Below are 18,059 nucleotides of genomic sequence, written 5' to 3' on the forward strand. Positions count from 1 at the left end.
GGTGGTGTAGTATGTTTGTTCCTTAGGATTGATTGACATTTGTCATAGATTGGATATATTGATGATTCTAGTTTCCTACAATCTATAATACACTATGCTGAATGTTTTCTTTTCTTTTGCTTTTCTTATATATCTGATGTAGGAAGTTCCACCGCTCGATGTACCAGAACTTTTGGCATATTTAGTTAGGCAATCTGGGCCATTCTTGGATCAAATTGGTGTTAGAAGAGGTAAGCAATTCTCTTGAGTTTTGATTTTGATCTTATAATGAAGTGATCAATAAAGGTATATATATATATATTTATATATAGAAATACACATAGTTTAGTTCCTATTAATGGGGTTCTAGGTACAGAGCTGACCTTTAATCATTATGTACAAAATAGCTGCCTTGTATTCACACTCACTACTTGAAGGTTATTAGGCCTGCATTTAAAACCACTAATCCAATCGTCCCCTTTAAAGTACACCCACTTCAGTCCCAATTAGTGGAATATGTATATATGTTTGTCACGATAATTTGTATTGAGGATGATTGATGTAGTTTCATATATGTCATGTGACAAAATCTTTGCTTCACAACTTTAGATGGTCCTTTAGATAAGCTTTACTACACCAATTGAAACTAGTTTGCAATTCTTAGGCAGAAGTAAAATTCAGGACTGCAGCCTTATGTAATACAGATGTCTTACAATTGAAGTTATCAGAAATGTGCTACAAATTTAAACACCAAAACTACATTACAAAATGGTTTTTTTCTTTATCAATGTATGATTGTCTACTTTTTGCTATATTCTAGAACTATCTGATGCTTTAAGAAAATTAACGATGTGGATTTGGTATATAGAAAGATTCAGGGGAATAACTGACCTGTTGGTTCCCCTTATTTAGATGGTTGGGTTATGTGAGTTCACAGGTATTAGATAAGCAGGCAACAAGTATCAAAACTTGAATTTTTTTATCTAGAACTGTCTTTGAGGGTCCGTTTGGGGTTGCTAGACCTATTTGAAGGTGCTTATTTAGGTACACTGACAAAATCAGCTGGGAATGTGTTAGGCAAAGGTTGTTTAAAAAGTGCTACAATTGGGTCACATATAGAATTATAACTTTTGCCAGGGGCCAAGTTTTAAAGTTAATATACTACAATGCAAGTATTTTTTTTAATTTTTTTTTGTTGATAAATTCTTTTATTGTTGTTCATAAATTCAATGCAAGTATCAGTGGGCCCAAAACAACCAATAAGCTAAGAGGCATGATTGGATGTTTTTCTGAAAAAAGCTAACTTTTTGTTTAATTTGAAGTAGATCCACTTTAACAAAATGCCACAAATGGAGTTATCTTGGTTCTAGTGTGGTTTGACTTGGAAAATTTTAAATTGTTCCAATTGACAATATGGAAGCAGCGTGTCATTTGGAGGTCTGAAGGGCTGTTCTTATATTAAGTATTCCACATGCTATTTGTAATATTTGGTTTATTTTCAAGGAATAGTTCCATGGTTTATAGCATATAATCTCTATCACTTAATTTTTGACAAAAATGTTAGGACAACTAACAAGCGTACCAACTAGACAAAATATTTGGTGAATCCCATACCAAGTGGTGGGACCTATGTACAAGCGCTCTGTTGGTATTTTTTTTTTTTTAGTGTTTCTAGCATTTTGGTATTCTTCATAGTTCAGATGTTTCTTATACTCCAATGTACTGAACTCAGACTAATCATGGTTACTTGGGTTGAGGTTGGCAACATGGTTGCTCTTACGTATGGTTGTTCTTAGAGTACACACACACACACACACATATATATATATATATGTACATATATATTTTTTTCAATTTTAGAATAACTATGTCCTTTCTCATGGTCTCAATTCTCATTTTTTTTTTTTTTTTGTGTGTGTTTTTTTTCTGTCTTTGAAGCACCTATAACTTAGTTTCTGTTATTCCTTCTTGACAATATTTTCTGGCTTCGTTGCTACTCTTAAACCATCCTGTGCTCCTTCACCTCATATTGTCTATGCTTCATGCCTACTTGTAGCTCTAGAGAAATGTAGCACCTCATATTGTCTATGCTTCGTGCTACTTGTAGCTTTAGAGAAATGTAGTCATTTCTTATTGTTGTGCCCCCCTCCTGTCTGTGTCTGTGTCTGTGTCTATATCCTCATTTTTACATTTGCTTTTTATTGTAATCCAACATTTTGTACGGTATAGCATATGCCATGCAGCCGTCTTATGGAGATTTTCCAGGGAATACCTCAAACACCTTGCGAAGGACCAATAGAAGTTGTGGAAACTTACGGAACTAGTACGGGACTCCCGGTTTGAAAACTAAGACAAAAAAGACACATTTTTCACATTTAAGCTTGAAAATAGTCCATTAGGGGCCAAAATCGTGTAACAGTCAAGAGAAGGCCCAAGGAATACCTCAAACACCTTGGGAAGGACCAATTAAGTTGTGGAAACTTATGGAACTGGCACAAGATTCCAGTTTGAAAACTAAGTCAAAAAATGTAATTTTTTCACACTTAAGGTTAAAAATAAGCCATCGGGGGCCAAAATCGTGTAGCATTCAGTAGAACACCCGGGGAACGCCTTGGGAGGGATCAATGTATGTTATTGAAACTTACAGAACTAGCACGTGACTGCCGGTTTGAAAACTAAGCCGAAAAAGGCACGTTTCTCACACTTAAGCTTGAAAATTGGCCATCAGGGGGCCAAAATCGTGTAATAGTCACGAGAAGGCCCATGGAACACATCAAACAACTTGGGAGGGACCAATGTAAGTTGTGGAAACTTACGGAACTAGCACGGGACTTCCGGTTTGAAAACTAATTTGAAAAAGGCATTTTTCTCACACTTAAGCTACAAAATAGGCCATCGGGGACCAAAATCGTGTAACAGTCACGAGTAGGCCCGTGGAAAGCCTCAAACACCTCGGGAGGGACCGATGTAAGTTGAGAAAACTTACGGAACTAGTACGGGACTCCTGGTTTGAAAACTATATCAAAAAATGCAATTTTTTTCACATTTAAGCTTGTAAATAGGCCATCGGGGGCCAAAATCGGGTAACTATCACGAGAAGGCCTAGGGAACACCGCAAACACCTCGGGATGGACTAACGCAAGTTGTGAAAGCTTACGGAACTTGCACGGGACTCCTGGTTTGAAAATTAAGTCAAAAAATGTACTGTTTCCCACTTAATCATGAAAATAGGCCATTGGGCGCCAAAGTTGTGTAACAATCACGAGAAAGCCCAGAGAATACCTTGAACACCTCCAGGGGGACCAATGTAAGTTGTGGAAACTTACAGAACTAGCACAGGACTACCGGTTTGAAAACTAAGTCGAAAAAGACACTTTTTTCACACTTAAGCTTGAAAATAGGCATCGGGGGCCAAAATTGTGTAACAGTCACGAGATGGCCCGGGGAACACATCAAACACCTTAGGACGGACTAATGTAAGTTGTGGAAATTTACGGAACTAGCACGACACTTCCGGTTTGAAAACTAAGTCGAAAAAGCCATTTTTTTCACACTTAAGCTTGAAAATAGGCCATCGGGGGCCAAAATCGTATAACAGGCGCGATACTTTCCGGGGAACACCTTAAACACCTCTAGAGGGACCAATGTAAGTTGTGGAAAGTTACAGAACAAGCATGGGACTCCCAGTTTGAAAACTAAGTCAAAAAATGCATGTTTTTCACTTAAAGCTTGAAAATAGGCCATCGGGGGCCAAATTTTTGTAACAATCACGAGAAGGCCCGGGGAACACCTCAGATGCCTCGAGAGGGACTAATGTAAGTTTTGGAAACTTACAGAACAGGCGCAGGACTCCCGGTTTGAAAACTGAGTCGAAAAAGACACTTTTTTTCACACTTAACGTTGAAAATAGGCCATCGGGGAACGAAATCGATTAACAGTCAGGAGAAGTCCAGGGGAACACCTCAAACACCACGGGAGGGACCAATATAAGTTTTGGAAACTTACGGAATTACCCCGGAACTTCCGGTTTGAAAACTAAGTCCATAAAGCCACTTTTCTCGCATTTAAGCTTGAAAATTGGCCATCAGGGGCCAACATCATGTAACAGTCATGAGAAGGCACAGGAAACACATCAAACACCTCGGAAGGGACCAATGTAAGTTGTGGAAACTTACGAAACTAGCACGGGACTCCCGGTTTCAAAACTAAGTCAAAAGATGCATTTTTTTCACACTTAAGGTTGAAAATAGGCCATCGGGAGCCAAAATCGTGTAACAGTCTCGAGTAGGTGTGGGGAACACCTCAAATACCTCAAGAGGGACCAATGTAAGTTGTGGAAACTTACAGAAGTAGCACGGGACTCCCGGTTTGAAAACTAAGACAAAAAAGACACATTTTTCACACTTAAGCTTGAAAATAGTCCATTAGGGGCCACAATCGTGTAACAGTCACGAGAAGGCTCAGGGAATACCTCGAACACCTTGGGAAGGACCAATGTAAGTTGTGGAAACTTATAGAACTGGCACGAGATTCCGGTTTGAAAACTAAGTCAAAAAATGTAATTTTTTCACACTTAAGGTTGAAAATAGGCCATCGGAGGCTAAAATCGTGTAACAGTCATGAGAAGGCCCGGGGAACACCTCAAAGGAACTAGCACGGGACTCCCGATTTGAAAAATAAGTCCAAAAAGGCAATTTTCTCAAACTTAATTGTGAAAATAGGCCATCGCGGGCCAAAATCGTGTAACAATCACGACAAGGCCCAAGGAACACATCAAACAACTCGGGAGGCACCAATGTAAGTTGTGGAAACTTATGGAACTAGCACGAGACTTCCGGTTTGAAAACTAAGTCGAGGAAGACACTTTTTTCATACTTAAGCTTGAAAATAGGCCATCGGGTGCCAAAATCGTGTAACAGTCACGAGAAGGCCCAATGAACGCCTTGAACACCTTGGGAGGGACCAATGTAAGTTGTAAAAACTTACAGAACTAGCACGGGACTTCCGGTTTGAAAACAATGTATCAATCACGAGAATGTCCGAGGAATACCTCAAACACCTCAGGAGAGACCATTGTAAGTTGCGGAAACTTACGGAACTTCAACGGGACTCCCGACTTGAAAACGAAGCCAAAAAATGCACTTTTTTTCACACTTAATCCTGAAAATAGGCCATCGAGGGCCAAAATTGTGTAACAGTCACGAGAAGGCCCGGGGAACACCTCACACCTCGAGAGCAACCAATGTAAGTTGTGGGAACTCACCGAACTAGCATGGGGCTCCCGGTTTGAAAACTATGTCGGAAAAGTCACTTTTTTCACACTTAAGCTTAAAAATAGGACATCAGGAGCCAAAATCGTGTAACAGTCACGGGAAGGCCCAGGAAACGCATCAAACACCTCAGGAAGGACCAATAGAAGTTGTGGAAACTTACGGAACTAGCAAGGGACTTCCGGTTTGAAATCTAAGTCAAAAAAATGCACTTTTTTTCACACTTAGGCTTGAAAATAGACCATCAGTGGCCAAATTCGTGTAACAGTCACGAGAAGGCCCAAGCAACACCTCAAACACCTCGGGGGGGACCAATGCAGGTTGTGAAAATTTACGGAACTTGCACGGGACTCCTCGTTTCAAAACTAAGTCAAAAATTGCACTTTTTTCACACTTAATCTTGAAAATAGGCCATCAGGGGCCAAAATTGTGTAACAGTCACGAGAACCCTAGCGAAACCCCTCAAACACCTCAAGAGGGACAAATATAAGTGGTAGAAATTTACAGAACTAGCACGGGAGTCCCGGTTTGAAAACTAAGTGGAAAAAGACACTTTTTTCAAACTTAAGTTCGAAAATAGGCCATCAGGGGGCCAAAATCGCGTAACGGTCACGAGAAGGCGTGGGAACACGTCAAACACCTTGGTAGGGACCAATGTAAGTTGTGCAAACTTACGGAACTGGCATAGGACTCCCGGTTTGAAAACTAAGCCAAAAATGCACTTTTTTCACACTTAAGGTTAAAAATAAGCCATCGGGGGCCAAAATCGTGTAGCATTCAGTAGAACACCCGGGGAACGCCTTGGGAGGGATCAATGTATGTTATTGAAACTTACAGAACTAGCATGTGACTGCCGGTTTGAAAACTAAGCCGAAAAAGGCACGTTTCTCACACTTAAGCTTGAAAATTGGCCATCAGGGGGCCAAAATCGTGTAATAGTCACGAGAAGGCCCATGGAACACATCAAACAACTTGGGAGGGACCAATGTAAGTTGTGGAAACTTACGGAACTAGCACGGGACTTCCGGTTTGAAAACTAATTTGAAAAAGACATTTTTCTCACACTTAAGCTACAAAATAAGCCATCGGGGACCAAAATCGTGTAACAGTCACGAGTAGGCCCGTGGAACACCTCAAACACCTCGGGAGGGACCGATGTAAGTTGAGAAAACTTACGGAACTAGTACGGGACTCCTGGTTTGAAAACTATATCAAAAAATGCACTTTTTTTCACATTTAAGCTTGTAAATAGGCCATCGGGGGCCAAAATCGGGTAACTATCACGAGAAGGCCCGGGGAACACCGCAAACACCTCGGGATGGACTAATGCAAGTTGTGAAAGCTTACGGAACTTGCACGGGACTCCTGGTTTGAAAATTAAGTCAAAAAATGCACTGTTTCCCACTTAATCATGAAAATAGGCCATTGGGCGCCAAAGTTGTGTAACAGTCACGAGAAAGCCCAGAGAATACCTTGAACACCTCCAGGGGGACCAATGTAAGTTGTGGAAACTTACAGAACTAGCACAGGACTACCGGTTTGAAACTAAGTCGAAAAAGGCACTTTTTTCACACTTAAGCTTGAAAATAGGCCATCGGGGGCCAAAATCGTGTAACAGTCACGAGATGGCCCGGGGAACACATCAAACACCTTAGGACGGACCAATGTAAGTTGTGGAAATTTACGGAACTAGCACGACACTTCCGGTTTGAAAACTAAGTCGAAAAAGCCACTTTTTTCACACTTAAGCTTGAAAATAGGCCATCGGGGGCCAAAATCGTATAACAGGCGCGAGACTTTCCGGGGAACACCTCAAACACCTCTAGAGGGACCAATGTAAGTTGTGGAAAGTTACAGAACAAGCATGGGACTCCCAGTTTGAAAACTAAGTCAAAAAATGCATGTTTTTCACTTAAAGCTTGAAAATAGGCCATCGGGGGCCAAATTTTTGTAACAGCCACGAGAAGGCCCGGGGAACACCTCAGACGCCTCGAGAGGGACTGATGTAAGTTTTGAAAACTTACAGAACAGGCGCAGGACTCCCGATTTGAAAACTGAGTCGAAAAAGACACTTTTTTTCACACTTAACGTTGAAAATAGGTCATCGGGGAACGAAATCGATTAACAGTCAGGAGAAGTCCCGGGGAACACCTCAAACACCTCGGGAGGGACCAATGTAAGTTGTGGAAATTTATGAAACTGCCACGGGACTCCCCGATTTGAAAACTAAACCAAAACAAGCACTTTTTTTACACTTAAGGTTGAAAATAGGCCATCGATGGCCAAAATCGATTAACAGTCACGAGAAGGCTCGGGGAACACCTCAAACACCTCGGGAGGGACCAATATAAGTTTTGGAAACTTACGGAATTACCCCGGAACTTCCGATTTGAAAACTAAGTCCAAAAAGCCACTTTTCTCCACTTTTCTCGCATTTAAGCTTGAAAATTGGCCATCAGGGGCCAACATCATGTAACAGTCATGAGAAGGCACAGGAAACACATCAAACACCTCGGAAGGGACCAATGTAAGTTGTGGAAACTTACGAAACTAGCACGGGACTCCCGGTTTCAAAACTAAGTCAAAAGATGCATTTTTTTCACACTTAAGGTTGAAAATAGGCCATCGGGAGCCAAAATCGTGTAACAGTCTCGAGTAGGTGTGGGGAACACCTCAAATACCTCAAGAGGGACCAATGTAAGTTGTGGAAACTTACAGAAGTAGCACGGGACTCCCGGTTTGAAAACTAAGACAAAAAAGACACATTTTTCACACTTAAGCTTGAAAATAGTCCATTAGGGGCCACAATCGTGTAACAGTCACGAGAAGGCTCAGGGAATACCTCGAACACCTTGGGAAGGACCAATGTAAGTTGTGGAAACTTATAGAACTGGCACGAGATTCCGGTTTGAAAACTAAGTCAAAAAATGTAATTTTTTCACACTTAAGGTTGAAAATAGGCCATCGGAGGCTAAAATCGTGTAACAGTCATGAGAAGGCCCGGGGAACACCTCAAAGGAACTAGCACGGGACTCCCGATTTGAAAAATAAGTCCAAAAAGGCAATTTTCTCAAACTTAATTGTGAAAATAGGCCATCGCGGGCCAAAATCGTGTAACAATCACGACAAGGCCCAAGGAACACATCAAACAACTCGGGAGGCACCAATGTAAGTTGTGGAAACTTATGGAACTAGCACGAGACTTCCGGTTTGAAAACTAAGTCGAGGAAGACACTTTTTTCATACTTAAGCTTGAAAATAGGCCATCGGGTGCCAAAATCGTGTAACAGTCACGAGAAGGCCCAATGAACGCCTTGAACACCTTGGGAGGGACCAATGTAAGTTGTAAAAACTTACAGAACTAGCACGGGACTTCCGGTTTGAAAACAATGTATCAATCACGAGAATGTCCGAGGAATACCTCAAACACCTCAGGAGAGACCATTGTAAGTTGCGGAAACTTACGGAACTTCAACGGGACTCCCGACTTGAAAACGAAGCCAAAAAATGCACTTTTTTTCACACTTAATCCTGAAAATAGGCCATCGAGGGCCAAAATTGTGTAACAGTCACGAGAAGGCCCGGGGAACACCTCACACCTCGAGAGCAACCAATGTAAGTTGTGGGAACTCACCGAACTAGCATGGGGCTCCCGGTTTGAAAACTATGTCGGAAAAGTCACTTTTTTCACACTTAAGCTTAAAAATAGGACATCAGGAGCCAAAATCGTGTAACAGTCACGGGAAGGCCCAGGAAACGCATCAAACACCTCAGGAAGGACCAATAGAAGTTGTGGAAACTTACGGAACTAGCAAGGGACTTCCGGTTTGAAATCTAAGTCAAAAAAATGCACTTTTTTTCACACTTAGGCTTGAAAATAGACCATCAGTGGCCAAATTCGTGTAACAGTCACGAGAAGGCCCAAGCAACACCTCAAACACCTCGGGGGGGACCAATGCAGGTTGTGAAAATTTACGGAACTTGCACGGGACTCCTCGTTTCAAAACTAAGTCAAAAATTGCACTTTTTTCACACTTAATCTTGAAAATAGGCCATCAGGGGCCAAAATTGTGTAACAGTCACGAGAACCCTAGCGAAACCCCTCAAACACCTCAAGAGGGACAAATATAAGTGGTAGAAATTTACAGAACTAGCACGGGAGTCCCGGTTTGAAAACTAAGTGGAAAAAGACACTTTTTTCAAACTTAAGTTCGAAAATAGGCCATCAGGGGGCCAAAATCGCGTAACGGTCACGAGAAGGCGTGGGAACACGTCAAACACCTTGGTAGGGACCAATGTAAGTTGTGCAAACTTACGGAACTGGCATAGGACTCCCGGTTTGAAAACTAAGCCAAAAATGCACTTTTTTCACACTTAAGGTTAAAAATAAGCCATCGGGGGCCAAAATCGTGTAGCATTCAGTAGAACACCCGGGGAACGCCTTGGGAGGGATCAATGTATGTTATTGAAACTTACAGAACTAGCATGTGACTGCCGGTTTGAAAACTAAGCCGAAAAAGGCACGTTTCTCACACTTAAGCTTGAAAATTGGCCATCAGGGGGCCAAAATCGTGTAATAGTCACGAGAAGGCCCATGGAACACATCAAACAACTTGGGAGGGACCAATGTAAGTTGTGGAAACTTACGGAACTAGCACGGGACTTCCGGTTTGAAAACTAATTTGAAAAAGACATTTTTCTCACACTTAAGCTACAAAATAAGCCATCGGGGACCAAAATCGTGTAACAGTCACGAGTAGGCCCGTGGAACACCTCAAACACCTCGGGAGGGACCGATGTAAGTTGAGAAAACTTACGGAACTAGTACGGGACTCCTGGTTTGAAAACTATATCAAAAAATGCACTTTTTTTCACATTTAAGCTTGTAAATAGGCCATCGGGGGCCAAAATCGGGTAACTATCACGAGAAGGCCCGGGGAACACCGCAAACACCTCGGGATGGACTAATGCAAGTTGTGAAAGCTTACGGAACTTGCACGGGACTCCTGGTTTGAAAATTAAGTCAAAAAATGCACTGTTTCCCACTTAATCATGAAAATAGGCCATTGGGCGCCAAAGTTGTGTAACAGTCACGAGAAAGCCCAGAGAATACCTTGAACACCTCCAGGGGGACCAATGTAAGTTGTGGAAACTTACAGAACTAGCACAGGACTACCGGTTTGAAACTAAGTCGAAAAAGGCACTTTTTTCACAGTTAAGTTTGAAAATAGGCCATCGGGGGCCAAAATCGTGTAACAGTCACGAGATGGCCCGGGGAACACATCAAACACCTTAGGACGGACCAATGTAAGTTGTGGAAATTTACGGAACTAGCACGACACTTCCGGTTTGAAAACTAAGTCGAAAAAGCCACTTTTTTCACACTTAAGCTTGAAAATAGGCCATCGGGGGCCAAAATCGTATAACAGGCGCGAGACTTTCCGGGGAACACCTCAAACACCTCTAGAGGGACCAATGTAAGTTGTGGAAAGTTACAGAACAAGCATGGGACTCCCAGTTTGAAAACTAAGTCAAAAAATGCATGTTTTTCACTTAAAGCTTGAAAATAGGCCATCGGGGGCCAAATTTTTGTAACAGCCACGAGAAGGCCCGGGGAACACCTCAGACGCCTCGAGAGGGACTGATGTAAGTTTTGAAAACTTACAGAACAGGCGCAGGACTCCCGATTTGAAAACTGAGTCGAAAAAGACACTTTTTTTCACACTTAACGTTGAAAATAGGTCATCGGGGAACGAAATCGATTAACAGTCAGGAGAAGTCCCGGGGAACACCTCAAACACCTCGGGAGGGACCAATGTAAGTTGTGGAAATTTATGAAACTGCCACGGGACTCCCCGATTTGAAAACTAAACCAAAACAAGCACTTTTTTTACACTTAAGGTTGAAAATAGGCCATCGATGGCCAAAATCGATTAACAGTCACGAGAAGGCTCGGGGAACACCTCAAACACCTCGGGAGGGACCAATATAAGTTTTGGAAACTTACGGAATTACCCCGGAACTTCCGATTTGAAAACTAAGTCCAAAAAGCCACTTTTCTCCACTTTTCTCGCATTTAAGCTTGAAAATTGGCCATCAGGGGCCAACATCATGTAACAGTCATGAGAAGGCACAGGAAACACATCAAACACCTCGGAAGGGACCAATGTAAGTTGTGGAAACTTACGAAACTAGCACGGGACTCCCGGTTTCAAAACTAAGTCAAAAGATGCATTTTTTTCACACTTAAGGTTGAAAATAGGCCATCGGGAGCCAAAATCGTGTAACAGTCTCGAGTAGGTGTGGGGAACACCTCAAATACCTCAAGAGGGACCAATGTAAGTTGTGGAAACTTACAGAAGTAGCACAGGACTCCCGGTTTGAAAACTAAGACAAAAAAGACACATTTTTCACACTTAAGCTTGAAAATAGTCCATTAGGGGCCACAATCGTGTAACAGTCACGAGAAGGCTCAGGGAATACCTCGAACACCTTGGGAAGGACCAATGTAAGTTGTGGAAACTTATAGAACTGGCACGAGATTCCGGTTTGAAAACTAAGTCAAAAAATGTAATTTTTTCACACTTAAGGTTGAAAATAGGCCATCGGAGGCTAAAATCGTGTAACAGTCATGAGAAGGCCCGGGGAACACCTCAAAGGAACTAGCACGGGACTCCCGATTTGAAAAATAAGTCCAAAAAGGCAATTTTCTCAAACTTAATTGTGAAAATAGGCCATCGCGGGCCAAAATCGTGTAACAATCACGACAAGGCCCAAGGAACACATCAAACAACTCGGGAGGCACCAATGTAAGTTGTGGAAACTTATGGAACTAGCACGAGACTTCCGGTTTGAAAACTAAGTCGAGGAAGACACTTTTTTCATACTTAAGCTTGAAAATAGGCCATCGGGTGCCAAAATCGTGTAACAGTCACGAGAAGGCCCAATGAACGCCTTGAACACCTTGGGAGGGACCAATGTAAGTTGTAAAAACTTACAGAACTAGCACGGGACTTCCGGTTTGAAAACAATGTATCAATCACGAGAATGTCCGAGGAATACCTCAAACACCTCAGGAGAGACCATTGTAAGTTGCGGAAACTTACGGAACTTCAACGGGACTCCCGACTTGAAAACGAAGCCAAAAAATGCACTTTTTTTCACACTTAATCCTGAAAATAGGCCATCGAGGGCCAAAATTGTGTAACAGTCACGAGAAGGCCCGGGGAACACCTCACACCTCGAGAGCAACCAATGTAAGTTGTGGGAACTCACCGAACTAGCATGGGGCTCCCGGTTTGAAAACTATGTCGGAAAAGTCACTTTTTTCACACTTAAGCTTAAAAATAGGACATCAGGAGCCAAAATCGTGTAACAGTCACGGGAAGGCCCAGGAAACGCATCAAACACCTCAGGAAGGACCAATAGAAGTTGTGGAAACTTACGGAACTAGCAAGGGACTTCCGGTTTGAAATCTAAGTCAAAAAAATGCACTTTTTTTCACACTTAGGCTTGAAAATAGACCATCAGTGGCCAAATTCGTGTAACAGTCACGAGAAGGCCCAAGCAACACCTCAAACACCTCGGGGGGGACCAATGCAGGTTGTGAAAATTTACGGAACTTGCACGGGACTCCTCGTTTCAAAACTAAGTCAAAAATTGCACTTTTTTCACACTTAATCTTGAAAATAGGCCATCAGGGGCCAAAATTGTGTAACAGTCACGAGAACCCTAGCGAAACCCCTCAAACACCTCAAGAGGGACAAATATAAGTGGTAGAAATTTACAGAACTAGCACGGGAGTCCCGGTTTGAAAACTAAGTGGAAAAAGACACTTTTTTCAAACTTAAGTTCGAAAATAGGCCATCAGGGGGCCAAAATCGCGTAACGGTCACGAGAAGGCGTGGGAACACGTCAAACACCTTGGTAGGGACCAATGTAAGTTGTGCAAACTTACGGAACTGGCATAGGACTTCCGGTTTGAAAACTAAGTCAAAAATGCACTTTTTTCACACTTAAGGTTAAAAATAAGCCATCGGGGGCCAAAATCGTGTAGCATTCAGTAGAACACCCGGGGAACGCCTTGGGAGGGATCAATGTATGTTATTGAAACTTACAGAACTAGCATGTGACTGCCGGTTTGAAAACTAAGCCGAAAAAGGCACGTTTCTCACACTTAAGCTTGAAAATTGGCCATCAGGGGGCCAAAATCGTGTAATAGTCACGAGAAGGCCCATGGAACACATCAAACAACTTGGGAGGGACCAATGTAAGTTGTGGAAACTTACGGAACTAGCACGGGACTTCCGGTTTGAAAACTAATTTGAAAAAGACATTTTTCTCACACTTAAGCTACAAAATAAGCCATCGGGGACCAAAATCGTGTAACAGTCACGAGTAGGCCCGTGGAACACCTCAAACACCTCGGGAGGGACCGATGTAAGTTGAGAAAACTTACGGAACTAGTACGGGACTCCTGGTTTGAAAACTATATCAAAAAATGCACTTTTTTTCACATTTAAGCTTGTAAATAGGCCATCGGGGGCCAAAATCGGGTAACTATCACGAGAAGGCCCGGGGAACACCGCAAACACCTCGGGATGGACTAATGCAAGTTGTGAAAGCTTACGGAACTTGCACGGGACTCCTGGTTTGAAAATTAAGTCAAAAAATGCACTGTTTCCCACTTAATCATGAAAATAGGCCATTGGGCGCCAAAGTTGTGTAACAGTCACGAGAAAGCCCAGAGAATACCTTGAACACCTCCAGGGGGACCAATGTAAGTTGTGGAAACTTACAGAACTAGCACAGGACTACCGGTTTGAAACTAAGTCGAAAAAGGCACTTTTTTCACAGTTAAGTTTGAAAATAGGCCATCGGGGGCCAAAATCGTGTAACAGTCACGAGATGGCCCGGGGAACACATCAAACACCTTAGGACGGACCAATGTAAGTTGTGGAAATTTACGGAACTAGCACGACACTTCCGGTTTGAAAACTAAGTCGAAAAAGCCACTTTTTTCACACTTAAGCTTGAAAATAGGCCATCGGGGGCCAAAATCGTATAACAGGCGCGAGACTTTCCGGGGAACACCTCAAACACCTCTAGAGGGACCAATGTAAGTTGTGGAAAGTTACAGAACAAGCATGGGACTCCCAGTTTGAAAACTAAGTCAAAAAATGCATGTTTTTCACTTAAAGCTTGAAAATAGGCCATCGGGGGCCAAATTTTTGTAACAGCCACGAGAAGGCCCGGGGAACACCTCAGACGCCTCGAGAGGGACTGATGTAAGTTTTGAAAACTTACAGAACAGGCGCAGGACTCCCGATTTGAAAACTGAGTCGAAAAAGACACTTTTTTTCACACTTAACGTTGAAAATAGGTCATCGGGGAACGAAATCGATTAACAGTCAGGAGAAGTCCCGGGGAACACCTCAAACACCTCGGGAGGGACCAATGTAAGTTGTGGAAATTTATGAAACTGCCACGGGACTCCCCGATTTGAAAACTAAACCAAAACAAGCACTTTTTTTACACTTAAGGTTGAAAATAGGCCATCGATGGCCAAAATCGATTAACAGTCACGAGAAGGCTCGGGGAACACCTCAAACACCTCGGGAGGGACCAATATAAGTTTTGGAAACTTACGGAATTACCCCGGAACTTCCGATTTGAAAACTAAGTCCAAAAAGCCACTTTTCTCCACTTTTCTCGCATTTAAGCTTGAAAATTGGCCATCAGGGGCCAACATCATGTAACAGTCATGAGAAGGCACAGGAAACACATCAAACACCTCGGAAGGGACCAATGTAAGTTGTGGAAACTTACGAAACTAGCACGGGACTCCCGGTTTCAAAACTAAGTCAAAAGATGCATTTTTTTCACACTTAAGGTTGAAAATAGGCCATCGGGAGCCAAAATCGTGTAACAGTCTCGAGTAGGTGTGGGGAACACCTCAAATACCTCAAGAGGGACCAATGTAAGTTGTGGAAACTTACAGAAGTAGCACGGGACTCCCGGTTTGAAAACTAAGACAAAAAAGACACATTTTTCACACTTAAGCTTGAAAATAGTCCATTAGGGGCCACAATCGTGTAACAGTCACGAGAAGGCTCAGGGAATACCTCGAACACCTTGGGAAGGACCAATGTAAGTTGTGGAAACTTATAGAACTGGCACGAGATTCCGGTTTGAAAACTAAGTCAAAAAATGTAATTTTTTCACACTTAAGGTTGAAAATAGGCCATCGGAGGCTAAAATCGTGTAACAGTCATGAGAAGGCCCGGGGAACACCTCAAAGGAACTAGCACGGGACTCCCGATTTGAAAAATAAGTCCAAAAAGGCAATTTTCTCAAACTTAATTGTGAAAATAGGCCATCGCGGGCCAAAATCGTGTAACAATCACGACAAGGCCCAAGGAACACATCAAACAACTCGGGAGGCACCAATGTAAGTTGTGGAAACTTATGGAACTAGCACGAGACTTCCGGTTTGAAAACTAAGTCGAGGAAGACACTTTTTTCATACTTAAGCTTGAAAATAGGCCATCGGGTGCCAAAATCGTGTAACAGTCACGAGAAGGCCCAATGAACGCCTTGAACACCTTGGGAGGGACCAATGTAAGTTGTAAAAACTTACAGAACTAGCACGGGACTTCCGGTTTGAAAACAATGTATCAATCACGAGAATGTCCGAGGAATACCTCAAACACCTCAGGAGAGACCATTGTAAGTTGCGGAAACTTACGGAACTTCAACGGGACTCCCGACTTGAAAACGAAGCCAAAAAATGCACTTTTTTTCACACTTAATCCTGAAAATAGGCCATCGAGGGCCAAAATTGTGTAACAGTCACGAGAAGGCCCGGGGAACACCTCACACCTCGAGAGCAACCAATGTAAGTTGTGGGAACTCACCGAACTAGCATGGGGCTCCCGGTTTGAAAACTATGTCGGAAAAGTCACTTTTTTCACACTTAAGCTTAAAAATAGGACATTAGGAGCCAAAATCGTGTAACAGTCACGGGAAGGCCCAGGAAACGCATCAAACACCTCAGGAAGGACCAATAGAAGTTGTGGAAACTTACGGAACTAGCAAGGGACTTCCGGTTTGAAATCTAAGTCAAAAAAATGCACTTTTTTTCACACTTAGGCTTGAAAATAGACCATCAGTGGCCAAATTCGTGTAACAGTCACGAGAAGGCCCAAGCAACACCTCAAACACCTCGGGGGGGACCAATGCAGGTTGTGAAAATTTACGGAACTTGCACGGGACTCCTCGTTTCAAAACTAAGTCAAAAATTGCACTTTTTTCACACTTAATCTTGAAAATAGGCCATCAGGGGCCAAAATTGTGTAACAGTCACGAGAACCCTAGCGAAACCCCTCAAACACCTCAAGAGGGACAAATATAAGTGGTAGAAATTTACAGAACTAGCACGGGAGTCCCGGTTTGAAAACTAAGTGGAAAAAGACACTTTTTTCAAACTTAAGTTCGAAAATAGGCCATCAGGGGGCCAAAATCGCGTAACGGTCACGAGAAGGCGTGGGAACACGTCAAACACCTTGGTAGGGACCAATGTAAGTTGTGCAAACTTACGGAACTGGCATAGGACTCCCGGTTTGAAAACTAAGCCAAAAATGCACTTTTTTCACACTTAAGGTTAAAAATAAGCCATCGGGGGCCAAAATCGTGTAGCATTCAGTAGAACACCCGGGGAACGCCTTGGGAGGGATCAATGTATGTTATTGAAACTTACAGAACTAGCATGTGACTGCCGGTTTGAAAACTAAGCCGAAAAAGGCACGTTTCTCACACTTAAGCTTGAAAATTGGCCATCAGGGGGCCAAAATCGTGTAATAGTCACGAGAAGGCCCATGGAACACATCAAACAACTTGGGAGGGACCAATGTAAGTTGTGGAAACTTACGGAACTAGCACGGGACTTCCGGTTTGAAAACTAATTTGAAAAAGACATTTTTCTCACACTTAAGCTACAAAATAAGCCATCGGGGACCAAAATCGTGTAACAGTCACGAGTAGGCCCGTGGAACACCTCAAACACCTCGGGAGGGACCGATGTAAGTTGAGAAAACTTACGGAACTAGTACGGGACTCCTGGTTTGAAAACTATATCAAAAAATGCACTTTTTTTCACATTTAAGCTTGTAAATAGGCCATCGGGGGCCAAAATCGGGTAACTATCACGAGAAGGCCCGGGGAACACCGCAAACACCTCGGGATGGACTAATGCAAGTTGTGAAAGCTTACGGAACTTGCACGGGACTCCTGGTTTGAAAATTAAGTCAAAAAATGCACTGTTTCCCACTTAATCATGAAAATAGGCCATTGGGCGCCAAAGTTGTGTAACAGTCACGAGAAAGCCCAGAGAATACCTTGAACACCTCCAGGGGGACCAATGTAAGTTGTGGAAACTTACAGAACTAGCACAGGACTACCGGTTTGAAACTAAGTCGAAAAAGGCACTTTTTTCACAGTTAAGTTTGAAAATAGGCCATCGGGGGCCAAAATCGTGTAACAGTCACGAGATGGCCCGGGGAACACATCAAACACCTTAGGACGGACCAATGTAAGTTGTGGAAATTTACGGAACTAGCACGACACTTCCGGTTTGAAAACTAAGTCGAAAAAGCCACTTTTTTCACACTTAAGCTTGAAAATAGGCCATCGGGGGCCAAAATCGTATAACAGGCGCGAGACTTTCCGGGGAACACCTCAAACACCTCTAGAGGGACCAATGTAAGTTGTGGAAAGTTACAGAACAAGCATGGGACTCCCAGTTTGAAAACT

At 42.8% G+C, this 18,059-nt stretch overlaps 1 protein-coding gene across 1 annotated transcript in view; it reads left to right on the plus strand.

The window, feature by feature from the left end:
* LOC145792687 (uncharacterized) overlaps window positions 1-18,059 on the plus strand; it is a 36,336-nt gene that overhangs the window by 12,870 nt on the left and 5,407 nt on the right. The window contains exon 4 of the mRNA XM_082873929.1: window positions 143-230. Coding sequence (XP_082730055.1) covers window positions 143-185 — 43 coding nt within the window. The 3' untranslated portion in view covers window positions 186-230. The remainder of the gene's footprint in view (window positions 1-142; window positions 231-18,059) is intronic.

The sequence above is a fragment of the Camellia sinensis genome, chromosome 6, assembly GCF_055761805.1.
Source record: "Camellia sinensis isolate YWXY chromosome 6, ASM5576180v1, whole genome shotgun sequence".
Lineage (NCBI taxonomy): Eukaryota > Viridiplantae > Streptophyta > Magnoliopsida > Ericales > Theaceae > Camellia > Camellia sinensis.